Here is a 26288-nt window from a genome sequence, read left to right as displayed (position 1 = left end):
CCAACTAACTGTATGGTAGAATTAATGGAGATGACATGTGAACTTTTTAAAGTAAGGAGGTCTCATTGGAAAACTTTTTGAACTTTTTTTATTATCTAATAGTTGTTTTTCAAGTTGTGTCTTTATTAAGAATGTTATACTACGGCAGCTCTCAAGTAAGGGGATCAATAAGTTTATTGGATTTTTTCTCGGTTATACCAGGTGATTCTGAAAGGACTTCACAATTTTAAAAAACATAAAAATTTATTTAGATAACAGATTCGGTTGAGGTCTCATTTCATAGCAAAACACATCAAGTTTTGATTCGCGTAGATCATTAGTACCGAATTTGGCCTCCAGTGTTATTAAAAATGAATACATTTATTTACTGGTGCTGTTCATGCTCGTGAACGATTGGAGTCAGCAACTGCAGTTAAAAGTAATTTGGATAGAGACAACGGTAGGGAGCTTCCTTATAGGTGTATAGTTTATTCTTGGATGATTTGATATGGATTGACCCCTTGGCAACAAACCTTCATTGAGATAAGGTTAAACATACAAAATCTTCAGTACACCCATGCCTCCCGGAAGCTGCTCAGAGAAAACTTTACGTGTAGTCCAAAGAAATCAGCCCAATTGTGTCCATGAGACTGGCATTCTCACAAACAACTGTTTGGCACGTATTAAGTAAATGATTGTACAGCTATACGAACTAACTGTGGTTCAACGCATTACAGATGACGACAAAGTTGCTCGGTTGCAGTTTTTTTTGTGGAAATTATGTATAGAATTTCAAACAACGATGCATTTTTAGATGATTTAATTTTTAGCGATAAGTCAACATTTTACATTAGCAGCAAGGTGAACACCCATAACTGCCAAATGCGGTATAGAAAAAACGCTCAGGAAACTGCAGTATATTCATGATAGCCGTAAGGTCAGTATTTGTGTCATAACCAAGCAGCAACTGTACAGCCCATTCTTCTTTCAGGAGGCAATCGTAACTGGTATCGTTTATCTGGACGTGCTTTAAAATTGTTTAATTCCTCAGTTAGATAATGATTATCAAGATAGACACCATTACTATCAGCAAGATGGGGCACTACCTCACTGCTGCCTAGAAGTTCAAAATTTTCTTGATTCTCTATTCCCAAGTCGGTGGATTGGTCATGAAGGTCCAATTGCACATGGCCACATCGTTTCCCAGGTTTGACCCCTGGTAGATCTTTTCTTGTGAGTTTCATTAAAGATTGGGTTTATGTACCTCTGTTGCTGATGTTGTATACATCTTCTTAAACCAAGACTTCAAATTAATGCCACAGCTGCAGAGATAACTTCAACTTGCTAGCTGCAGTCTGGAATGAAATCGACCTCAATAGGGATGTTGTTTCATAACAAATAAAGTCATCTCAAACCAAAGTGAATGTTGGGTGACAAACTTGATGTGTTGTTCTATGAAATGAGACCATAACTAAATCTGTAAGTTATGTCAATAAATATTTATATGCTTTCAAAGTTATGAAGTCCTTTTTGAATTGGCCAACACTTTTAATACTGCATAATTTCAAAGTAAAGACATCATTTGAATCAATGGGTCAGATTGGACCCAGATTTTTTTTTTACTGAACATTTTGATCTATATGTAATTACGTCATTATTTAAAAAACCCAGTAGTATATTTCAAGGTCAAAGGCAGTTAAAGTTATTCAATCTTGTTGTAAGATATTCTGTCCCAAATTTCATTTACATATTGGGATTTTTTAAAAATTCAACAGGAAAATATCAGTGTAGCCAAAGAATTATCATTTATAAATGATAATACATTTTAAAAAATGAATTAATTGCAAATTGTCAATGTTTATTTTGCACATTCCTAGTATTTTCTGTTAGAGCTTCTCATGCGCCATTTTTTATTTAATCTTCAATAACATCAATTCCTTTTTTTATGTATTTTATACAAACAGAAAACATTTGGTTAAGAGATGAAATTAATTAAAGATACCCCAAAGTGGGAATTCATTTCAAAATTTGCAAAATATCATTTGTAAAAATTACTTTAACACTATCAGAGCTGTATTTTTTCATAAATAAAAATCATATATTCTCTACTTGCAAAAAACAGAAAATATCAACAAAAATATTTTTAGTTTCCAGCTCCCCACACAGTATCTGTTTGTAATGAATGATTAAAAGTAATCAATTTTACCCATATTATGAGGCAATATCAAGAGTAAGGTGTAGGTACTAGCACCTATAGTATGTTATGGTCATATAAGATAATTGTTGCCGATTCATTATTTTCTGAAATATTTTTTGTTTAAATGAACAATTTTTTTTATAAAATTTAAATAAAAACCTATCATCTAGGATTTCAGGAAGTTTAGACCTATTAATTACAAGTCCTCCTTCTCTTTGAACAGTTGAGAACCAAGCTGATTGTTAGGTTGAAGGAAGTCACAAAATATAAAATATACTAGATGTAAAATGAAAAGAGCATAAAATTTTACATTGGATATGTGGTCACACATATGACCTTGGACCTTTTTTTTTAATATCATACACCTGAAAATCAGAAATAGTTACATGTTTTTGAAGGTTATACAATATTCCAGGCCTTTTATTTTGCAAACTATGGAAGAGAGCATAAAAATGACTACAGAAGTATATCCCACTAGGTTGGTCAAATGGTTAAACTCATCATCTCAAATCAGCTGATTTTGAAATTGAGAGTTCTAAGGTCTCAAATCCTAGTAAAGGCAGTTACTTTTATACAGATTTGAATACTAGGTCGTGGATACCTGTCTTCTATGGTGGTTGAGTTTCAATTAACTACACGTCTCAGGAATGGTCGACCTGAGACTATACAAGACTACACTTCATTTACATAAATACATATTCTCATTCATCATCTGATGTAATACCTTATGGTGGTTCTGGAGGCTAAAACAAAAAAAGAAAGGAGGGGTTTATCTGATGGTGACCTAGACCATGACCTTGATGTCCCCTTTAGAGGTCGTCCCAAAGTCATTGAGGTTTTTCAAATAGAATTACCTTATTTGATACCACCAATGGAAAGAGGGAAAAATGTCACATCGATACTTGAATTTACCCATGACATTTTATGATTGTTTCATTTTTTCCAGCTTCTTGAAGTTCATGGTTTAGGGGGGTTAATCACATTTGGTATCTGATTAAAACAATTTGTTGATTCAAGATAGTACCAGATAGCAAACCTCTTCTTTCAACTTCAAAACCAGTGACTAAATATCTGAAAAAAGAATCCAGCAGCCATATAACACTATTTCTGATGATTAGCCATATGACCTTCAAAAAGATTCCAAGGTGATTTGTGTGACCACATATTCCAACGTAAAATTTTTCACTCTTAATTGGTGGGGTCAAAAATAGCTCATTCCATTAGAAAAAGGACTGTGTTAACCTTGAAATAAGTCATTATCAAATCCAAGCTCACCTTGAGGATCCCTCTCCAATCAGAGTAAATTTTGTTTTGGTCATTATTTTTTTTATTGTGCATATTTTATGAGAAAATTGCCATGGGCGATTAAAATGACATACTATATAGTTAAATCACAGAAGTTTTTACAATTTGGTGTACTTCAGGGTCTGTAAATAAAGTAATGAAAAAAGTTATTGTCTGTAAATAAAGTTCTGAAAAACTTTTTATTTACAGTCCAATTTTACATGGACTCTTTTATCACCTTTGAAATAGTTCCCTTGCGAAGCCATGTAACACTTCAAACAGTTTTCCCACTCTTTATAGCAGTGTTGGAACTGAGAAACCATAATATGCTTGAAATGGTCAGTTACAATTTTTTTAATGTTTTCTGCTGTTTCAAAATGGTGTCCTGTGAGGTGTCACAGGAGGTGAGTGACACAGGTGGTGTCCTGTGAGGTTTTTAAAGTCTGGAACAGGAAAAAGTCGCAGGTACTGAAGTCAGGTGAATAAGGTGGCTGAGGAACTACAGGAATGTTTTTCTTTGCCAAAAACCCATTAATTGAGAGTGCAAAGAGACAATGGTCATACTGCATCTCTTGCAGTTGATACAGCATCCAGTTGTCTTTGATGGTCGGTCTCACATGGGCAACTCTTTTCCGTGCAGTCTTTCAAGAATCTCTTGGTAAACATATTGATTTACAGTGTGTCTTGTAGGCAAAAACTCCTTATGGACAATGCCATTACTATTGAAGAAGCAAATTAGCATGGTTTAGATTTTTGATTTGCTCATTTTTGCTTTTTTGGGACATGGTGTGTTTGAAGTGTGCCACTTCTTGCTCTGGCATTTTGTTTCTGAGTTGTATTCAAATATCCAAGATTCATCACCAGTAATAACATTTTTTTTTAGAAAATCAGGATCAGTTTCAATTCGCCCTAGGAGATCGCTGCACACTTCCATCCTGTTGTTCTCTGTTCAACAGTGAAGTTTTTCGGGATCAATTTTGCACAAAGCTTTTTCATGTCCAATTTGTTTGTCAAAATTTGATGGACTGCGGTACGGTTCAAATTCAATTGTTCTGCAGTCATTCTGACAGTTAAATGCTGGTTGTACCATATCAAGTCTCTGATTTGCTCAACATTGTCACTTTTTGACGTTAATGCTCTTCCAGAACATGGATTATCCGCAATTGATTCCCGGCACCTGAAAATGCTTTAACCACCTAAAAATTTGGGCTCGTGATAGAGCCCAAATTTTATATGGTGTATGGTCATCTCCATACACCCTTTTCAATTTTTAAAAAGTTTCAGTAGCATTCTCGTCAAGTTTTAACACAAAATTTGATCGCTCAATGTTGCTCATAATTAGTATCACTCATTTTTGTAATTCACAACAAAAACTTGTTTCACAAAAAGTTTGTTTACATCTCATGTGCAACAATAGATTAAAAATATTAATACCTAATATAAATCACTTGTTCATATAACCATATGTTTACTAGTAACATTACAGTGTTGCCACTTTGGCTGCCAAAAAAAACTAGTCTCATTACTTTATTTACAGACCTGGTATACTTAATTAAATTTCTGAAATTCCATGGCATTTAATTATGAACCATAGATTTTCTTCAACTCACTTGCTTGACAAGTACATCTCAATAATATTTTACCATCAGTGTATATATATATATATATATATATATATATATATATATGTCTTGCAGTTAAAATATAGTAATTTATTTAGCGAGTTATAAATCTGTTGATATTAATATTTTAAATTGTTGCTTGCTTTTTTTAGAAAAAAAGAAAAAAATTATTTTCTTTGGCACTGGTTAAATTTTGCATTATTAACACTTTGCTTGCCAGTATTGTAATATTACATTTATTGTAATTGTATGAAAATGTCAAACATAAGATTTATATATATCTTTTTTTAATAAAATTCATTGCAGTATTACATCTCTGAAGCTTAAATGTCATTGAATATTAGTTACAAGTTTACTAAATTATGCTAGATAGCATTAAGTGCACAAAACTATTTTTGTGTAAAACAAATTTTATTCAACAGCTTACAAAAGTATAATTTTGTTGTTTACATTTTGACCATTGTGGTAAATGAGATTGTTATTTTGATGTAGTTTAAGCTCTATGAATTGCATAATGAATGGAGCGGTTTAAAAAAGCCAAAATTAATATAATGTAGGTGATGCAGATTTTTTACATGGAATTCCAAATCATTACCAAATTATTTTTCAGTCTGTCGGAAAATATGTATTTCATTTCTTAAATAAAAAATTATAAATCTGGCTAATTTACTTTATATTAACATAAACTTAAAAAAGATGTTTCAAAATGTAATTTTATAAAAGAATCGTGCATCTAACCAATATTAATACTTTTTAACAAAGTATTAATATTGAAAGTATCTGAAATGCTCTATAGATGGTCAACGCTAGCTTGAGAAGGGATGAGCTTTAATTAAATGATTGGCATTCTTAAGTATTAAACCAATTCTGAGAGGAATTAATGTATTTTTTGTATACTGAATTTTTTTTTATGATTGAAAGGACAAGATCAGTTAATGGGAACAAGAGGTACTCCGCTGGAAGTAAATCATGAGAATACTGTTATACCTACTGATCCAGGAATGATCCGGGTCCAGGTTAGTAAACAACTTAAGATTTCTTTTCGGTATGAATGTTTACTTTGTCTTTAATAATCTATTTTATACATTAATATACCCCTTTATAACCTACAACTATGTTAGCTGACCTCGGATGACTTAACAATTTTTTGCCAGTTAGAGTCCCTAAAGTGAATTAGTAAACCCTGTGGAGGGGGAGGCAAGATATATAATCTTATGTTATTAATCTTATCTAAATTTCTTATGTTATATTTGTCTGTCTACGTATATCAAATGTTTATGTTTTGAGGTTGAGGTTTAAAAAGTAATAATTTAATTTGTTCCTCAGACATAACCTGTGATTTTTGCAATAAAAATCATCCTACCATTTTAAACGGTTAAGAATATGGCTTGCTGACCTTGATTATTTTTTATGCGATTCTACTTCTCAGTTTTCTCTAAGAGAAAATTTTTTTTCATTTTCAACATTTAAACGTTTTTGTTAGCTAGTTGAACAAATTACTACTTGCATATTAAGAAAATAATGTTTTGAATTTTTCAACACTTCTAATTCATAGCATCTCCTTATAATCACCACAGCCTTCTATATTTTTTACATTTAGATGCCATAAAATGAGATGTTCGACATTTATACTTTTAAGAGTTTCGTGTATTAAAATCTGTTTTTATCAATAAGAATTGATTGCTATGCGCTTATAAAATAAAATGGTTATATGAAACTGCACCCATTGTTATTTAACTTAATCGATCTTTAGCAATCGTTCTTCATATGTGGCTTTGCTCATTGGGATTTTATCAGCGCATCCCCACCTTTTAATTTCCGTGATTTATATTTGTACTTCTGGAAGGATGAGTAGGCTTAATTTTAAAATTCCTGCTTCACCAATGCCCCCTTTACCACCAGATGCTGGTTGTAAGTTGCTGATGAAAGGATGCTTTGAAATCATTACACATCCCACATTCTCAGTGTAAAACTAGTAGGATCTGACCTAAAGCGAGTGAGAAATGAAGAAATTAACCTTTTTCAACAAGCTGTATGAGTAGCAAATCAGTATGCCAAGCGTAAAGTGTAGGTATATTCAGCCCTGCAATTGGTGTTACCATTCTGTTCATCAGAGGGACATCGTCTAGAGAGAAATGTTATGACATGACTATGAGAAAGCTAATCTGATTGTAGTCGTGCTAATGAAAAAATAACTTAAGTTGTTTATGTAATCTATTCATTAAGGGAAACTTTCTCCTATTCCCAAAATTCTACAATGCATGGAATTATTTGACCAATAATTTTTTTGCTATACTGGTCATTTTTAAATTTACATTGTTTTTCTCTTGCCTAACCAATTTATTCCTTCTACAATTCCATTGACTTTTCTCCAAAAAACTTGCCCTGTATATAAAACTGGTGATCTTTCCAAGGGATAAAATTAAGATGAAGTATCATGACCTTCAGAAAAACAGTATGTGCCATTATTAAAAAAAATTAAATCAAAATTAGATTAATATTTTTTTGAATTGTTGCAGGTTATATTAAACATAACATTTATTATCAGAGTATAAAGTAAATTTTTAAATTTACTAAAACCGAAATTATAATACAGTTTGTTTGCTTTGATATAATTTTTTAAGTCATGAAAATGTCTTATTTTGTTGATTTTGTTTCTTCTATAGACTCCACCACGTGTTATTACATTGACAGATCATTACTTTCCATCTGCAGATGATTTGCCCCCCATTACTGATGAAACTGTGCCTCCACCTGTTTTAGTTCGTAGCACGAGGGCACATTCTACTATTGATAGTGATGGAGATCATAGAAATGAACTTCATCATATCAGGTTTGTTTTTTTTTTAATAATTTAAAATTATATTATACGGTACTATTCCTTTCTCATAGTTCCAGTACATAGGGATTACTGATGCTTTAAAATACAATACCCTCTTGTAACGGGTCGGATTGGTAACCAGTTCATGGTCAGATAGTCAGAAAGAATGTATAAATAGAATTGTTAAGAACAAGGAATAGATTATATTTTTGGTATTAACACATTTTTTTTAATAATTGAATTATAATAAAACAAGTAGTATTTTATGATAGACTGAATTATTATTAAATCAGACATAAGTGATAGGTAAAAGCTCTTAACTATATTTAAAATTATGAATCTGCCATTTTGTAAAAAAAATATAATTTACAAAAATAAATTTGTACAAATAACTGACCTGAACTGCAAAAACAAGAAAGTACATTTCTCTTTTTCTGTTACTTAATGAGAAGTAAAATAAGATGTCAAAAATTCAAATAAGATTTTTTGATTTTAATAAGTAATATTAAATATGTTATAATATAAACTGTTAATATCAATACATTAATTGAAAGTCTTATATACAGAAAAGTCAGTGTCATTTTTTCTGTTCACATTTACTTTACATTTTTCAGTTGTATTCTTACTATCCTTTTATCTTTTCAAATTCAGAATATCAACTGATATTCAATATATTAAAGGGCTGTTTCAAGATCATCTTTCTCTATTACACAAGGAGTCTTTTCTTCTTGGTCATCGGCTATGTTTCCATTTTCATTATTTTATGTATTAATTTTCAATGCTGCAATTATTTCATCATCCATTTTTTTACAAATACTCAACAATATCTTGTTCTTCAGCAGCTTTATATCCTAGTATTTTATATTTTTAGTTGTAGTATCATACATTTTCTTCCATTCATTTGCTATCATTATAAAACACTTCATTTGTAATATCAATTTTCAGTAGTTTAATAAAGTACTGTAGAATTTTTTGCACGATTAATTATTTTATTTATTATTAATCTTTAGAATTGATTTTGTTAATTTAATTGATTTATTTTATTAATTTAAATATCTCATCGGTCAATCAAGTCAGACTGTCAAAAGAGAAGAGGCCATTGTATCATTTCAATTGGTGTAAATTCTAATCTACAACTGCTTCAGAGTAAAAGTATACTAATAATAATAATTAATTTTAAGATTGATTCAGAAGAAATCTCTTTTATTATTTTCCGTGGTGAAAGTAAAGTAGTATTTGTGATTTCAATAAATCTCTGTTTTAAGTTCCGGCAATTTTGAATGACAACAGTACAATTATTACAGTAAATATATGAATGAAAATTAACCGCCTATCATTGGATTTCACAACTACACTCTCACTTTATATAACTGCATTAATTATCAGAATCTATAATTTGTAGATTTAGAGGAACTGTTGCACTGATTAACTTTGGTGTCGGTTTACTTTTGTTAACACAAATGCTTAGATACCTAATAAAATGTATGTAATATAATATATATTAATAGAATATTTTATATAAAGTACTGAATAAAATTTTCACATGTGATAATTGAAATTTTCTTTATAGCTTTAGACTGTAGTCTGTGCAGAACTACTTGTCAATAATGCTTAGTACTACTTAAGTTGTTCTAATAAAGAACAACTCAACTAAATTATAAAGTTATTAATTTTTATTATCTTTATACCTAATTTCTAGCCATAACAAAAAGTAATTCATTTTTTTTACAAGAATTAATTCAGGAGGTGGCTGAAATTGTATGTACAGTCACTTTAATATACTGTAGTAAACGAAAAGAGATTGGATAAATGAATCAAATAAGGTATAAAAGTACATTTTATTTGCTACAAAAACTTTTATTGTTCCACGTAAAAAACGATTTACAGCTGTACATTTCTCCCAACGGGGTCAACCAGTTATCTCAAACCATCAATGAAGAATGCTGGCGGTCTTTCCTTGTTCCATAACCTCACTGCGTCTTTCAGTTGATCATCCGTGGTGAAATGAATATCATCAATCACTGTTTAATTGTAGAAAAAAGTAAAAATCAATAGCACCAGATCTGATGAGTGTGTGAAGGGTATGGGAAATCTGAATTTTCACAAGAGCTGCCTCAACAATTGCACACCGTGCATTGTGTATAACCGTTATTGCAGAATTATTGGCTTCATGGATTGTTGAACACAACACACCACACCGCACATTTCCTAAGGTGGTTTAACCTCTCTATGTATTATACAGAATTTATAGTTGATCCATCTTCTAGGTAGTCAGTTACATACATGTGTTTGGAATTCAGATCACTGTCGGGAATTTTTTCCCAAAAGCTGTTTTGAATTTTTTTTTGATTATGACAAACCATAGTGTCTGTATTCTAAGCTCTGCTTTTTTTTCTGCGTCACAATGATGTATCACAATGATTTTCAGGTCACACATATATGTGTGGCCTGAAAATGTCAGGGCCTTTTTTTGGTCCTGACTTTACACCCAAAATAAAGTTCATAACACTTTTACTAATGTAGTAAGGTTTCACCTTTGAGAATTGAGCTTCACTTCACCACATACGTAACAAAAAATTTTAGCATGATTTAAACAAACTGTAGGCATTTTTAAGTAATAACTAATTAAAGTAAATAAAGTTGTAAATAAGTATTACACAATTAATTCAGACACACAAAGCACTCACATTGATGTGTTTACTGGTTCACTACTATCTCACAACTGGCATCATTCTGATGAATGTGTGCTACACTAGATCACATTTGTTTGTCTATATATATCTGAACCTACATAACAGTAGCAATGCTACCCTTTGAGTTAGCTTATTTGGCTCAATCATATTTACAATGCTCTAGGAGCTTTTACTTGACAATGAACAAATGGACGAAAAACGTTTAAAAAAAATTAAAGTAAAAAACTGTGGGTGATGGAGAAATTCCAAATACATATTTGAAAACAGGATAAAAAACTGCATGAAGTACACCTATTGGTACTCGTGAGTCAAAATTATGTTGACCAGTGTTATCTACTTTAAGAAATCTCCCAAACAATTTATTTAAAATAAAATAAACCACTAGTTTAATAAACCTGGAGTATCTTGATTCAAGGTAATGCTTCAACAAATTCTTTTTGTTATTCATAGAAATTTATCATCCCTGGTATAATCTGTTTAATTTGTAATTATGATTTATTTTTCTAAATAAAATACTGTGTTGTTAAATAAATGTGTTTATTTCTTTGTGCTGCTTATGTAAGGAAATCTAGATTTCGGTAATGTATTTTATTTATTTTTTCTTAGTTTTTGCTTACTTATGTTCACATTAATTTAATGCTAACTAAATGGTTGCTTATTTATCATAGTAATATAATATAAGAGCTATACTACTAAGAATTTTATAATTTGTTAAAGTTATTATTTACAAATTAAAATTATAGTTTTCTTGAGTTTTGTAATTATGTACAATGAGTATACTTATTCTCATTATTTGGAATGATAAAATTAAATACCAAGAAACCCTTTTTATATGAGACTTTGTGGTTGTTTAATTAATAATTAAATGACAAATATTGCATATCACTTCATAATGGCATTATAAAATTAGGAGTAGAAAAAAATAAATTTGTTAAGAGATAAACAACACAACACATGTACAGTTGAATTAAGACATTTAAATGTGTATTCGATTAAATGTAAATTCTATGAATTTGACTTTTACCCTGATCTTATGTGTTTTAGATATATTGAATTTCTCTTTAAAGTTTTTTCTGTCATAGGTAAAAAATTAAGAACTACTTATAAATGGTACTTCCAAGAATAGCATTTTTGTTCACAGTGTAAAATTCAGTCTTCTGCTGAAAGATTTGCAAAATAATTGAATATTTACAGTTTTACCACCAGTAACAGATGATTCTGGATTTTTCATAGTAGCAACCACATCATTAATAAAAAAATATGACATTTATAATGTCGGTCTGGTCTTCACAAAAGATCAGATCAAAACAAAGACAAAAGAATTCAATACCGTAAAAAAAAAATGGGTGAAAAAGGTTTTGTGCATGTGATTGTGCAAACGCAGGTGGTAAGTCACCTAATAAAGATTGTTGTGGTAAGAAAATCAAAATACAGCTTCAAAAAGTAGTACCTACTAGAGGTGGGTTCATCAGCTCAAAATTAAACTCTGTATTTATATGAAATAAACTTAAATTAACATAGATTATTTTCATCTTGATTTTATAGATTTTCTGATTTTATTTAAAGGCATTTATGGTATAGTATGTTCTGTAACAAGAGGAAAAATATGATAATTGTGCTGCTAAAAATTACCTTTTCACTATTTTGGACAAAGAGGTCATGAAACATGGGAAATTCTGTTCATTGAAGTGTGAATATTGGCTTTTTATTAATTTATAAAGTAGGCATAATATTCAAGAACTTTCATTAATAGAGTATAACTTAGCATAAGCTTACAAATTCACTCAGCCTCACCATATTCTCTATGACCTGTTATGACACCATAACATTCTCACCATATTTTCTATGGATATATCTATTTTCTTGGAACTAAAACATCACTACAGTTATTAGATAATGTAATTTAATGCTGTCGATAATAACTGTTTATTTGCTCAAAAAAAATTTGTAGTTAGTCAAAATTTTTTTTCTGAAAGAATTCTTTATTAAAATTTATAACATTCATAATAACTAGTACAAGAAATAAAGCACATAAAAGCAAAATGTAATTAAACATATTCTGAAGAAGAGGAAGTATTGCAGTATTAAAAAATTATTGTGTCTAGTTTTAGTTCTATGTATTTGTCTTCATATCTGTAAATAAATATTTAATGTTACAATATATTTGAATTGGCCTATAGTTTTGCATCGATTTATTTGCATTTTATGATGGTTAATTAAGTTCAAAATTTTTTGATTTACGCTTTTGAGTGTTAATACTTTCAACATTGCCTAAAAGTTATGAAATTTTCCTGTTTAAATTTTTCTTTCAGTGTTTTAAAAATTAAACACTTAAAGTGGAATAAATAAAGCATTTACTTTATTATATATATATATATATATATATATATATATAATATATATATATATATATAATTGTATATATTGTATATATTTTACAAATTAAATATGATTGTTGTCTTTACCTGTGAAATAAGCAAACATAACTATGATGAGTGACAAACTTTAGAAAAACTATATCTGACCAAAAATGAATAACAAATTCATACAAGTGACAAGGTTATCTGCCATCTCTAATATGGATGGTCATTGTGAGTTCATAGCTATGAACATTGTGCAGATTATATGTATTATATCTGGTAATATTGATATTATGTATTATTTTATATGAGGCATAGCATAAAGTAAGGGCCGTCGACATATATTTTAATATTAGTGGGTCTGAACACAATTTCACGCATGCAGGGCCATCTATTGGCTATTTACAAAGCCTCTGCAGTTGTTTTGATTCAGTAGTCGTTTGCCTGCCGATGAATGCATATCGCAATTCCATTATATTCATTTCTCCCACCAGTTGTGAAATGCACACTGTGATTCAATTTTTTTGTTCAAAAGGATCTTCAGCTGCTGAAATTAATCAGAGGTTGTGCCTAGTGTATGGACCTACAGTAATGACTGAAGGAAAGGTTAGAAAATTGTGTCGAGACTTTAAAAAACGCCGTACAGATGTGCATGATGAAGAGCAGAGTGGCAGATGCAGTATTCAGATGAACAAAATTGTGAACCGAAAGTGTAATGTGATCGGCGATTGACGATTAGTGCTCTGGCTGATGAATTTTCGCATGTTGGACACACATGATTGTCACAGAAAATTCACATGTTGCATCTACATGATTGTCACAGAAAATCTTAGACATCACAAAGTGTGTGCAAGGTGGGTACCGAAAATGCTCACCGACCAACACAAAGAGTGCAGTGGATGAGCGTTTATGGACCGCTATCGACTATATGGAGATAATTTGTTTTCCCACATTGTTATGGGTGATGAGACGAGGATATCCTACACCAATGCAGAATCGAAACCGTTAATGCAGTTGCGCCACTCAAGTTTCCCCAAACCGAAAAATTTTAAGCAGTCTGTACTCAAGTTGAAAAATGTCTTTTGGGATGGAAAGGATGTTATTTTGGTTGGTTTCATGGAACGTGGATCAACAATTACTGCGAAACACTCACCAAACTGAGAAGTGCGTTCCAAAATCGACGACGTGGGAAATGTTGTCTGCCGTAATCCTCCTTCACAACAATACACCAAGAAGAAGATTCAAGATTTTCATCTGAAACATTTTGATCACCCTTCATTTATTTCCGACCTTGCATTAGCAACTACTTCCTATACTTGAATTTGAAAAAGTGTCTTTGTGGACAGCAGTTTGAAAACGACAAGGAACTCAAGACTGCCATTGTCAACTGGTTCAATTCCCAGGCGGCGAACTTCTATGCAGAGAGGTTGAAGAAACTGGTGCAGCGTTTCGAAAAGTGCTTAGAACTGATTGGCGATTATGTGGAAAAGTGAAGTAGATATGTAGTAAACTAAAACTGTAAGTAAAAGCCTTTTCTCAAGAGTTTTTTTTTTTTAATGACCAAATTGCCCTTACTTTATGAATATGCCTCATATAATTGCCATAGTTGTATCATATTTAAGTGCTGAATAATTGGTCAACAATTCCAATTTTAGTCATATAGATAATTTTCTTTTTCGCACCCATCACATCCCATTGTGGTGTATATCTGACCCTTTAAATAATTCTGGCAAAGGATTCTGGATCTTTAATGATGGATCCAATGTATCCCTGTTATTAGGTAAGGGGGAATGCTTTTGTTTCTTGTCGCTCAATCCCAACTTTAAAAAATGTAGTTAACCTACCCTTCTTGCCCCTCTTCGTAGACCGGTTCTTCTTTGACTTAATCACCCCTCTCCTGAATAGTTACTCTAGGATAGCACCACCAGCTATAATGGCTGTTGTCTTTGGCACCATCTGATATCTGAAGGGGCAGCTGCTTCCTATTTTATTCATTTAGCGATGTGTTCTCAGGGACTCAGTTTTCTTATCTAGGTTTTGCACAAAAGTAAAACTCATAGTTGTCGACATTTTTGCGAATAAAGGTTGTTCTCCTTCTCTGCAATTGATGAAGAATAATATGTATCTTAAAATTTTAATTAAGCAGATTGTTTGAAGTAGTATTTTAAGACGTAGGATACTATTGTAAACTTGGAACCTGATGGTTTTGGAACACCTGAAATATCAGAATGAACAAAATTCTGGAATTTTAAGTATGTAAATTAAGGTAAAACAATGTTGACCAAAACCACATTTAATTAACAACCGATTCCTGTATGTTAATATAATATAACCGGTTCCCATTATGGTAATTTAATAACTTGGAATCTAGTTTTATTGGATTATGTTTCATTGTTTATTAGTATGTAATGACCAAAGTGGTCGATACAACACAAAATTCATATAAAAAAAAGTAATTCGGATATTATTATTTATCTGATTAAAATTAACAGATTAATCAATTAAAGTAAAACTACTAGCTTAACAATAATGATCGCTAAGCATATGTATTTTTTTTGTCTTCAATCATTTGACTGGTTTGACTCCATGTGATTCCCTATATAATACCAGTTGCTTCATTTTGGTATATCCTACATCCAAAATGTTGCCTGCCTGCACAATTTTTCCCATCTATCTGTCCTTCTAGTATCAAAGCAACTATTCCAGGATGCCTTTAATGCGAGGCATATAAGTCTGTCTCTTCTTTTAACTATATTTTTCCAAATGCTTCGTTCTTCATCAATTTTCCGCAGTACCTCTTCATTTGTCACTTATCCATTCATCTGATTTTTTAACATTCACCTGTAGCACTACATTTCAAAAGCTTCTAATCTTTTATTCTCAGGTACTACAGTCATCCAAGTTTCACTTCCATGTAAAGCTATGCTCCAAACATATACTTTCAAAAATGTTTTCCTGACGTTAAATTAATTTTTGATGTAAGCAAATTATATTTCTGACTGAAAGCTTGTTTCACCTGTGTTATTCGCATTTTATATTGCTTCTGCTTCATCCATTTTCAGTAATTCTACTTCCCAAATAACAAAAGTCTTCTACCTCCACAATCTTTTCTCTTCCTATTTTTATATTCAGTGGTCCATCTACATTATTTTTTACTACATTTCATTACTTTCGTTTTATTGTTCTTATTTGTGATAGTTCTTGCGTAGGACTTCATTCATGCGATTTATTGTTTATTCTAAATTATTTACTCTCGGCTAGAATTACTGTTTCATCAGCTAATCATAGCATCTTTTCACATTGCACTGTTACTCCAGATCTAAATTGTTAATTTAACATCATTAACTGCTAGTTTTATGTAAAAATTAAAAAGTAATGGGGGTAGGGAACATCCTTGTCAGACTCCCTTTTTTATTAAGGCTTCTTTCTTATGTTCAATTATTTATGTTGCAGTTTGGTTCCTGTAAGTGTTAGCAGTTGTTCTTTTATCTCTAAATTTGAACCCTAAATTTTTTTAAATGCTGAACATTTTATTCCTTTATTGCAAATTTATTTTCCAAGCCTATAAATGCCATGTATGTTGGTTTGTTTTTCTTTAATATTCCTTCTATTATTAATCTGCATGCTAAAATTATTTCCCTTGTTCCTATACTTTTACTGAAACCAAATTTGTCTTCTCCTAATGCTTCTTCCACTCCTCTCAATTCTTCTGTACAGAATTCTAGTTAAGATTTTTTGATGCAAGAGTAGTTAACCGAATTATTCTGTATTCTTCACATTTATCTCCTGTTTTATATGGTATCATGACAATAATACTCTTTTTGAAGTCTTATGGAACTTCCCCTTTTTCATAAATATTACACACCAGTTCGTACAATCTATCTAGTGTTTCCTCACCTGCATTGCGCAATAATTCTTTTCTTTCTTAGTATAAATCGGTGTACCATCTTTATTTAACACATTATTAGATTTAATTTATGAACAATAAAATTCTTCTTAATTTTCCTGTATGCTTTGTCTATTTTACGAGTGATCATTTCTCTTTCCACTTTTCTTTAATCCACTCTTATTTTGCTAATTTTCACTAGTAATTCTTAATTGTCATTAGTTCCTTTTACCTTCATCACTAGCATTCTTATACTTTCTATATTTATTCATCAGCTGCTATATATCCTCTGATATCCCAGGTTTTCTACCAGTTCTCTTTGTTCCGCCTAAGTTTGCTTCTGCTGATTTAAGAATTTCTTTTTTAACATTTTCCCATTCTTCTTCTATATTTTCTACCTTATCGTTTTTACTCAGACCTCTTGTGATATCCTTCTCAAAAATTTTCTTTACCTCCTCTTCCTCAAGGTTCTCTAAATTCCACCAGTTCATCTGACACCTTTTCTTCAGGTTTTTAAAACCCCCAATCTACATTTCATTATCACTAAATTATGGTTTCTATCAATGTTTGCTCCTGGATATGCTTTCCAATCAACGAGTTGATTTCTAAATCTTTGTTAATCATGATATAATCTATCTGATACCATGCAGTAACACTTGGTTTTTTCCATGTTGATGGCATTCTTCTGTTACAATTTTTAAACTGGATGTTGGCAATTACTAAATTAGCATATATATATATAGGTTTATAAAATTATTTTAAAATAACTATTAGCCACTTGTATTGAATGATTTTCAGGTAGAAATACCGTACATTTTAATCATGGGAAATTCTTTAATTCATTGTTAACCAAACTTATTGGATTAAATATAAAATTATATGATATTATTAATTCTTTTTACAGAGAAGCTACACCATCGTTGACAGAAGGGATGTCAACAAATGAAGAAATCGCACATTTAAGGCGACAGTTGGCTAAACTGAACAGACGTGTAATGTCTATAGAGTTGGAAAATTTACAAAGACAACAATATGAGAAAATTGTATATGTAGTTGGAATCGCTTATGCCATTTGGAAAACACTTCTTTGGTTACGTAGTTCATAAAGTATTATAAAAAGGTTCGTTCATTTTTTCTTTTTGTTAATCTTGTTTTGTTTTCATCGTTCGTCGTACCTAAATCATCATTGAGATACTGAAAAATCATTATTAAATACTGAGGAATCGGTATTAGAGTTGAAATTTTTAGTAGATAAGATTTTTTTTTATCTGACTACACTTTTCACTGGAATTATCTGAACGATCTTCATGTTTTTAGTTAACAATTTTTATTTAATAAATACAACTTACAAATAACAATTTTATATTGTTTATTAATTATACTTTACTTGGTTATTAATTATTAAGATTTTTTTATAAAGATATAATAACAGCATTTAAGATGTTTGTCATTCAGTTAAGTTAAAGGAAAACTTACTTACATCTTCTCCCTCTTCTCGTTAAGCTAAAACATATGTTTATAGAATCATTTCATATTCGTTCAGTAATTTTGACTTTAATTATGAACATAAAAACTACAAAATTTGTAAAATAGGTTTTAAATTTTTCTTCCTTTGTTTTAGGTCCAGTTCAGACATATTAAATTAGAGGATGGCATAAGAGAAGAATTATTTAATGAATACGCTGATTGTTGTTCTACGAACGATTTAGCGACTAATAAATCAGAAATGAATTAATAAATACATATTGACTTTACTTACATGCGTGATAGAAAAATCCCTTTTTTCTGATAGAAAAATCTAACTTTTTTTATTTCTACTGGATTTATAAAATAGATAGTTCTCATCTTTTTTCTTCGCTTTCTTTTTGTAATTCTCCAGTTTTTAAATTTATAATTCCTTTTTATGTATTTATTAATTTCCGCTAAATATTTTAATTCATTTACGGAAGAAGGTGAAGTGTGTTATGTTCTGGTTTTTTTTTGTTTGCTTTTGTTTTAGTTGTGTAAAATTATGTTAATAATTTTTATTGTTTTTGTTTTTTATTATTACTGCTTTTGTGTCTTCAATTTTTTTTATATATTTTGATTTGTCATCAAAATGTATTTATTATATTTAAATACAATATTTATTATAATAATTGTTTATATTGTTTTATAAAATTAAGCCTTTTTGTACTATCGCATGTTTAAAAAAATTTTACAAATTATTCAATTTATCTTTCTAATTTACTGTATTTGCCTGCTCATTTTTAGCAGATGTGTATTTCATTAGTCCAATAGATTAACCTAATAAAACATTTATAGATTCAAGAATATTTTAGAAAAATACGACTGTAAATTTGATAAGTGAACTTTGTCAAGCGATAAATCATCATAAGTCTTACTTCCTTCCTGCTTTTTACATTTAAGCTTTTAGAATGTTTAGCATACTCACTTGTAGCTGTTGATCGTGTATACATATATCTTAAAACCATTTTTGAATTTGTTACTAATTTAGTCTTACAATTTTTTTGTTATCTTCAGTTATTTGTTTCTTAAATTCTAAACTTTATTTTCCTTTACTGTTTTTACAATTTTCATTTCCTTCTAGAACCAAATTAACTATCTCTGAAGACTTAAGATAGTCTAAAAGTCTTTTCCTCTTTTTAACGTATAGTAACATTTTAAAGCTTAAAGCACTTAACTACTCTTTCCACCTTAATTGTGAGAGATTTTGCCATATTTTTTAAACTGATTACAGACAAATCGATTTCTATTTACCTTAAAATTATTTTTTTCATATTTTTTGACATTGTTAACTTAAGAGTATGTTTAATATACTTTTCATTTAAGTTTTCAGAAAATTTTACAAAACTATTTTTGGTCTTAAAAGTTTCAAAACCAAAAATTATTTAAATTGTATTCAATTTATGATGTAGGTAAAAATGTTGTATACTTTTTCAATAACTGTATAAAAACTAAAAAATTTGAAAAATTGAAATGGTAGAGAAGCAGAATTGTTACAAACATTAAAAAAATATATTTTATTTTTTGAAGGCAACAGGTAAAGAAACTGAATTAACTAAAGAAAAAGTCCTAAATGAATACATATGTAAAGTTATATAAAATTTTTTTTTTTGTGTTAAAAACATGGAAAATATCTAACTCTGAGGATATAAATATCTACTGTATGTGGTATCTAGTCATACCGCAACCTCCTCTACCATATCTAGTATGCTGACTGTAACAGTGATAGTCTTTTTTTCTGGAACATCTATTTTCCTTTTTATCTAAAACCAGCCTACATGATTGGTTATAGATAGACTCTTTTACTTGTAATTAGATATATTGAAATTTATAGTCACAAAACAGAAAGAAATAATATGCATGAGATTTCAAATCAGTACCTGCAATAATAAAAAGAAAAACGGCAAATCCATTACTTCCTGAAGAAAGATATTCTGCTTATAATAGAATTCGGTGACAATTTTATGAAAACAGCTGTTCTGTTGTATAAATTTGTGGTACGTATAATATTAATCAACATCTTTTAACACTGTAGCTGTTAAATATTTCTTTTTTAAATTCTTGTACGAGAATGTTTAAACTTTCTTACTGGCTGTTTATTACAGTAGGAAATGTTTACTCTAAAAATCCGCATTGTTTCTACGAAACAAGTGGGCAAGAACTTCACAGGTGGGCAAGTACTAACTAATTTTTGTTGATATTTAAGTTGTCAAAACTGATGCAATATTGTAATTATTATAAAGTAAATGAGTACATACACTCACAAAATATTCTTCAATTATAAAATTGGTACTTAAAAATTGCTATTGGCTTTTTGTGCCATATTTTTTTGATTTAATACAATTTTCTTAGTGTCTATTTGTATTTTAAGTATAAAGTAAAAATAAATCAGATTATGTAAAAATATTTTCTAGTATAATTTTATTAACATTGTACAAAAAATATTGTACACAATTCTTTAAACGTTGCATGTAAAATATATTGTACTTTTAATGTTTGTATGTTCTTTTTCTTTTTACCTTATATTTATTCCGTCTTTAAATTTTGCGAGTATTAATGAAATTTGACTGATAAACTATTCTGTTACAGAATAGTAGTATAGTTAAGAAGCTTAACTATCCATTATGAGTCTGGATACCATATCTTACTTATTACTGGATGGGAATTTCAATTATAAATAAGATATAATGAAATAATAAAAAAAAAAATAACGACTTCAACAAATAATAGTATTATTTGTATCACATTTAGTACTATTACTTTTTGAAGACTGTTTTTACTTTTAATAAATTATTTGTTTCACAATTTTTAGTATTTGGTACTTATATATATATATATATATATATATATAAACATGCTGCTCAAATGAGACGGTAACATTTAAAGGAAAGTTGCCAAGAAAGGAATGATTGTTTAAGGGAGAGATAAGTGCCATGAATATTTCTGCAGAGACTTCTCAACAACAAGAATGCACTCTCACAAATGAGAATATACAACAATCTATTCTAATGGAATGAAAATCGAGAGAGTCCTGCTCATCGTGTCAATTTAATATGTAATTGTTTGTCAAACAAATCAGAAGAACAATGTCCTCACTACCTTGGCTTGATATATGAGGAACGAGATTAACCAAAAGCTGTACTCATAAAATTTGATGACGAGACTATTGGTCTTAGAATGAAAGATGTTGATGGTTGCATAACCATTTCACTAGTTTGTACATCATGACAAGCGACAAAGGATACGGAGATGTCAAGCTCAGAATGCTACCTCTAATATTAAGCTGGACTGTAACCGTTCACAAACTACAGGGTACACCTCTTGACAGGGCAGTAATAGATCTTGGCAAGAAAAATTTTGCCAAGAGGCAGATTTATATCACTCTTAGTTAAAACTTTAAAGGGCATCATTTAGTTAAAACTTTAAAGGGCATCATTTAGTCTGATTTTGACCCAAATAGGTTATTAAATAGAACAAATGGTTCTATTTAAGAGGTTGCATAATCTATCCAATTTTTAGGTTTCATTATTGCAAGTAGACATTTGGACAAGTTTTCAGATTACCCGGTTACAAAAAGTGGTTATAATAACTATAAAATATTATTTATTACAAAATTATAAGACTTAACTCTCTTCATACAGGGTGATGTCAGTTGGGAGCTTGTTGTATGTTTATTTATTTAATTATATTGCAAAATTAGAATTTATTATTGGATAATATAAATACTTATATTATAATTTTTCAAATAGGGATAATATACTTTTTCACTATTTTTTATAAATATTAAATGTAGTTTTAAAGTTTAGAGGTAAGTAGTCAATAGGAGAAAAAGAGTGATTGTTTTTAAGGAAGAAAAATAGAGAAAGAAATGTCATGAATATTTCCACAAACTAAACAATATCGACTGTTATTAATGTCTAGGGAACAGAGCAGCATTGTACTGGTGCGAGCAGTCAGTTTCTAAGTGTGTTGAGTTTTTTTGGTATCCTAAGATTTTCATTGAATTTGGTTAAAATTTATGTGGGACCATTCCAAAAGTATACTCTATCAATTAAAAAAAATTATCAAAATCTGTTTACTAACATCAGAGATATTGCATAACATATTAAAACACCAATACATATTTTAATTCAAACTATAACCATTATAAATATGTGAAAAATTGCAGACATTTGAGGTCATAACATATTTTTTTTAATAATTAAATTCTTTAACTAATGAAGACTTATACTGCCAAGCAAACTGACATATTAAATTAAAATAATCCAGTCTTTCCCATTTAAATAGTATTTTTAGTATTTTATCTTGCTTAGCTCTAAAGTTTATTAAAATACTTTACTCTAAATAACATGAGGATCGAACAAACAACAATAAAATGGAGTATATCTTTCTCTTTATTCTTACCAGAAAAGCAAGACTCAAATCAAGAGAATGGACACAGTTCAATTAAACAAAGCCAATAAAGCAAAAGACATAGACATAATTTAAAATTTTATTTATATGTTGTTTTTTTTTTTAATATTCAAATAATTCTTTAACACAATGTTTACTTTGTTAATAAAATTTATTATATGAAATATAAACTAAAACATTTTCTTTTAATAATTTGTCATTTTAATAGAAATTATGTTTTCTATTGAAAAGTTTTTAATATTATGAGCATACAAGTCAATTTTGCTGTCCAGTAATGAAAGAATTAGCCCCTATAAAATCCCATAAAAAACATCAATGGTGGAACAGCAAATGTGATGAAAAAGTGGAGAAAAGACATCAAGCATGGCTGCAGAAATATCCTTCCAAAAATCTAGTAAAACAAAGAAAAGAAACCACCTGAACCCTAAGGAGAATAAAAATACACTGAAAGAATACTACAAAACCTTAAAAATATGAAACCCCAACACTATGCAGAAATCTGAGCTAAATATTTCAACAAACTCCTAAATTGCGAAGAACTGACAGAACTCTTAACTTCAACAACACTACCAGAAAACCCTCCCACAGTAAAATAAGTTTATCAAGCACTGGATGAGATGAAGAATTGCAAAGAAGCAGTAGAAGATCATACTTTTATAAAAATCTGGAAACATGCAGTAAGATCAGAAAAAATTTACCTTCATCAACAGCTTGTTAACATCTAGATCAAACAACTACCAGAACAATGGATGACAGCCCTCTTCCATCCACTACACAAAAAAGGAGACAAAACAGACCCTAAAAATTACAGGGGAATCTCACTCGTAGACAACATACAAAATTCTTTCAAGAATCATCCTCAATCAGGTATGGTTCACAATTTGAGAAAGAACTAGGAAACTCCAGTGAGGTTTCAGACCCTGGTGGAGCTGTCCAGAGCAGATCATGAATCTCATGCTAATAATAGATTACATCCAGGAAAGAAACAGACATGGGTAACATTTGTAGTTTTTAAGAAAGCCTTATGACGGCATCCACACAGATTCCCTACTAAAAATTCTAAGACTCCTTGGGATGACTATATACCAAATTAATAAACATGATAAAACTGACCCTCGCAAACACTAAGTCAAAGGTAGAATTCAGAGGTGAGCTCTCAGAACCATATGAGATCAAAACAGGACTGTGCCAAGGGGATGGGCTCTCACCGCAATTATTCAATTGTGCTCTAGTAATTGTAGTGAGGGAATGGCTCAAAAAATGCCCCCCAGAAGTAAAAATGGCCAAAAAATCAAAATAAACTGTCTTTGTCTTACCAATGACTTACGAGAAGTCATGAAAGCCCCTCGGGTAGTGGAGCGCCCGAGTGATGCGATCTGCACTAAAATCCTGCGAGAAACCTCTGTCTCTAGCGGTGCGGAAAAAGCGAAAGCTGGATCCGTACAGCGAGGACACGGCACAGGAGTGGCGCCAAGTCCAAGGACGCTTCGCTGCGAAGGCGGATTCTGTCCCTGAGCGTGATGTTTCTGGGGGGAAGCCTGTGTCAAAGCAGGTGACCTCCGAGGTGAATCGAGGAAATGAGGGCCGAATGGGCCAAAATTTCCTCAAAAAAGGAGTCTAGAGTTGCTTCCGAATTGGGCAGCTCGTAGACTCGTATTTGAGCGAGTGTGGTTTGTTGATTTCGGGACTGGTAATTAGATGCGAGGGCCTCCAGGGCGCTAACCTTGCCTTAGATTCAATCGTTACTCGACTATCGGGCAAGGTGGATCAGGTTGTGGAGGGAGTCCGAAAAATTAAGCGGGCCACTGTTAAGGTGGTCCCGATAAAACCTGATTAGGGGGCTTCATCAGCAATGACTGAGCTAACCCTTAAGAAGATCCTGGACCCGAGGAAAGAAAAGTTACAGATTTCCCGGGTCACCAAAACAAGGGATCACGGAGTGGTCCTGGAGCTGATAAATGAGCAGCAGGCTAAACAACTGCTGGAGGCCACAGTTCTTGCTAAGAACGGGCTGAAGGCTCAGCTACTGGCCGAGCGTAGGCCGCAGATATTGGTCTACGACATGCCAAGGGCAACGAAGGTAGAGGAGCCCAAAATCCTCAGGGCGATACATAGCCAAAATCCTGCGTTGGATATGGCTGTCGAAGACTTCCTTAGGGAAGCCAAGGTTGTCCGGCAATTGGGGGGGAAAGGATTCCCCGAGAAGTTTATTAATCTGCACCATTCCCGGGCGGCCATGAGGCTCCTCGAGGTCCTTTTGGTCCAGGAGCCATACACGGTCGCGGGTAGGGTGGTCGGCTTCCACGGGGTGAAAGTTATTCATTCTCGTGGGAGACGGCCGCACTCTGCGGTCGTGATAAGCTCACACGCTCTGGGTGTATTCTGGATGCCCCAGTGGTCTGACGAGCGATTGACCGTCGTGCGAATCACGAAGGGTACGCTCGATGTCGTACTCGTGTCGGGATACTTCCAGCTTGGATGGAGTATCGATGACTTGCTGGCGAAGTTGGGTGAGATTCTAGACAGTCTCCCGGGCACCAGAGTGTTGGTTGCCCTGGATGTTAACGCCAAGTCTACCGCCTTGGGTTCATCAGTCACAGACCCCAGAGGCGCTGGTCTCGAACAGTTCGAAGAAGTCAGGAACCTCTACCTCATTAATGATACGGAGCAGCCGCCAACTTTCTCCACCGAACTGGGAGAAAGTTACATAGACGTCACTTTGGTGACGGGTGACTTGCTTCGGAGGATAGGTAGTTGGACTGTCCGGCCCGAGGCCAGTGTGAGCGATCATAGGCTTATAACCTATGATATTGCTTACGGAGGCGGTCTAAGGGCACCAAATCCAGGTCGCTACAACCTAAGGGGCCTGGATCGACACAGGCTGAGGCGTTTATGCGATGCTGCCCTGCAAGGATTGCAGTGGCGCATGGAATATAGGGAGGAGGTGGAATTGATGGCGGAGCTAATCGGCCGGGCCATCAAGACTGGCTGTGACGAGGTCCTACGGCGGCCTAGGCCAATGGACGGACCCGTCGTAAGCAGCCAGTCCGCTGATCTGAGCGTGCCTGGAACCGTCATGACCCCATTTCCGAGGGGTCGTCTGTGGAAGGCAGACGGAGGCCCGGCAAGAAATGGTGGTCCGCTGACCTGAGTGTGCTGCGCGCAAGAGTGAGATCCGCGCGGATAAGGTACCAGCGCTGCCCCTCAACGGGGACCATCGTTAACAACGTGCGCGCTGAGCGTCTTCGGATCTACCGGCGTGCCCGTAATGAATATGTTCACGCCATCAAGGAAGCCAAACTCAAGTTTTGGAAAGACTCCATGCGCGAGTTGCAGCGCGATCCTTGGCAGCTCGCGAAGACCTGCTACCGACCGACGCCATTGCACGTGTTGTCCAGTGTTCGGTGTGGGTTAGGTTGTCGTGACCACACTGTAACATCTGTGGCGACTTACCGGGCGTTCCTGGATACTCTGTTTCCAGATGCTCCGGAGGGTGAAGCGGAAATCGGCGTTAGGGCGTGTGAAAC

At 32.1% G+C, this 26288-nt stretch overlaps 1 protein-coding gene across 9 annotated transcripts in view; it reads left to right on the top strand.

The window, feature by feature from the left end:
• Tango11 (transport and golgi organization 11) overlaps positions 1-20839 on the top strand; it is a 50234-nt gene extending 29395 nt beyond the window's left edge. For 8 of the 9 annotated variants that reach the window (XM_075380414.1, XM_075380415.1, XM_075380413.1 and 5 more), the window contains 5 exons: positions 6004-6098; positions 7749-7915; positions 11160-11174; positions 17747-17962; positions 18464-20839. In XM_075380414.1, coding sequence (XP_075236529.1) covers positions 6004-6098; positions 7749-7915; positions 11160-11174; positions 17747-17948 — 479 coding nt within the window. In that variant the 3' untranslated portion in view covers positions 17949-17962; positions 18464-20839. The remainder of the gene's footprint in view (positions 1-6003; positions 6099-7748; positions 7916-11159; positions 11175-17746; positions 17963-18463) is intronic. The other variant, XM_075380417.1, reaches the window with a different exon arrangement.
• Positions 20840-26288: the final 5449 nt, after the last annotated feature.

The sequence above is a fragment of the Lycorma delicatula genome, chromosome 12 (genome assembly GCF_047948215.1).
Source record: "Lycorma delicatula isolate Av1 chromosome 12, ASM4794821v1, whole genome shotgun sequence".
NCBI lineage: Eukaryota > Metazoa > Arthropoda > Insecta > Hemiptera > Fulgoridae > Lycorma > Lycorma delicatula.
This window is presented reverse-complemented; position numbering and strand designations above follow the sequence as displayed.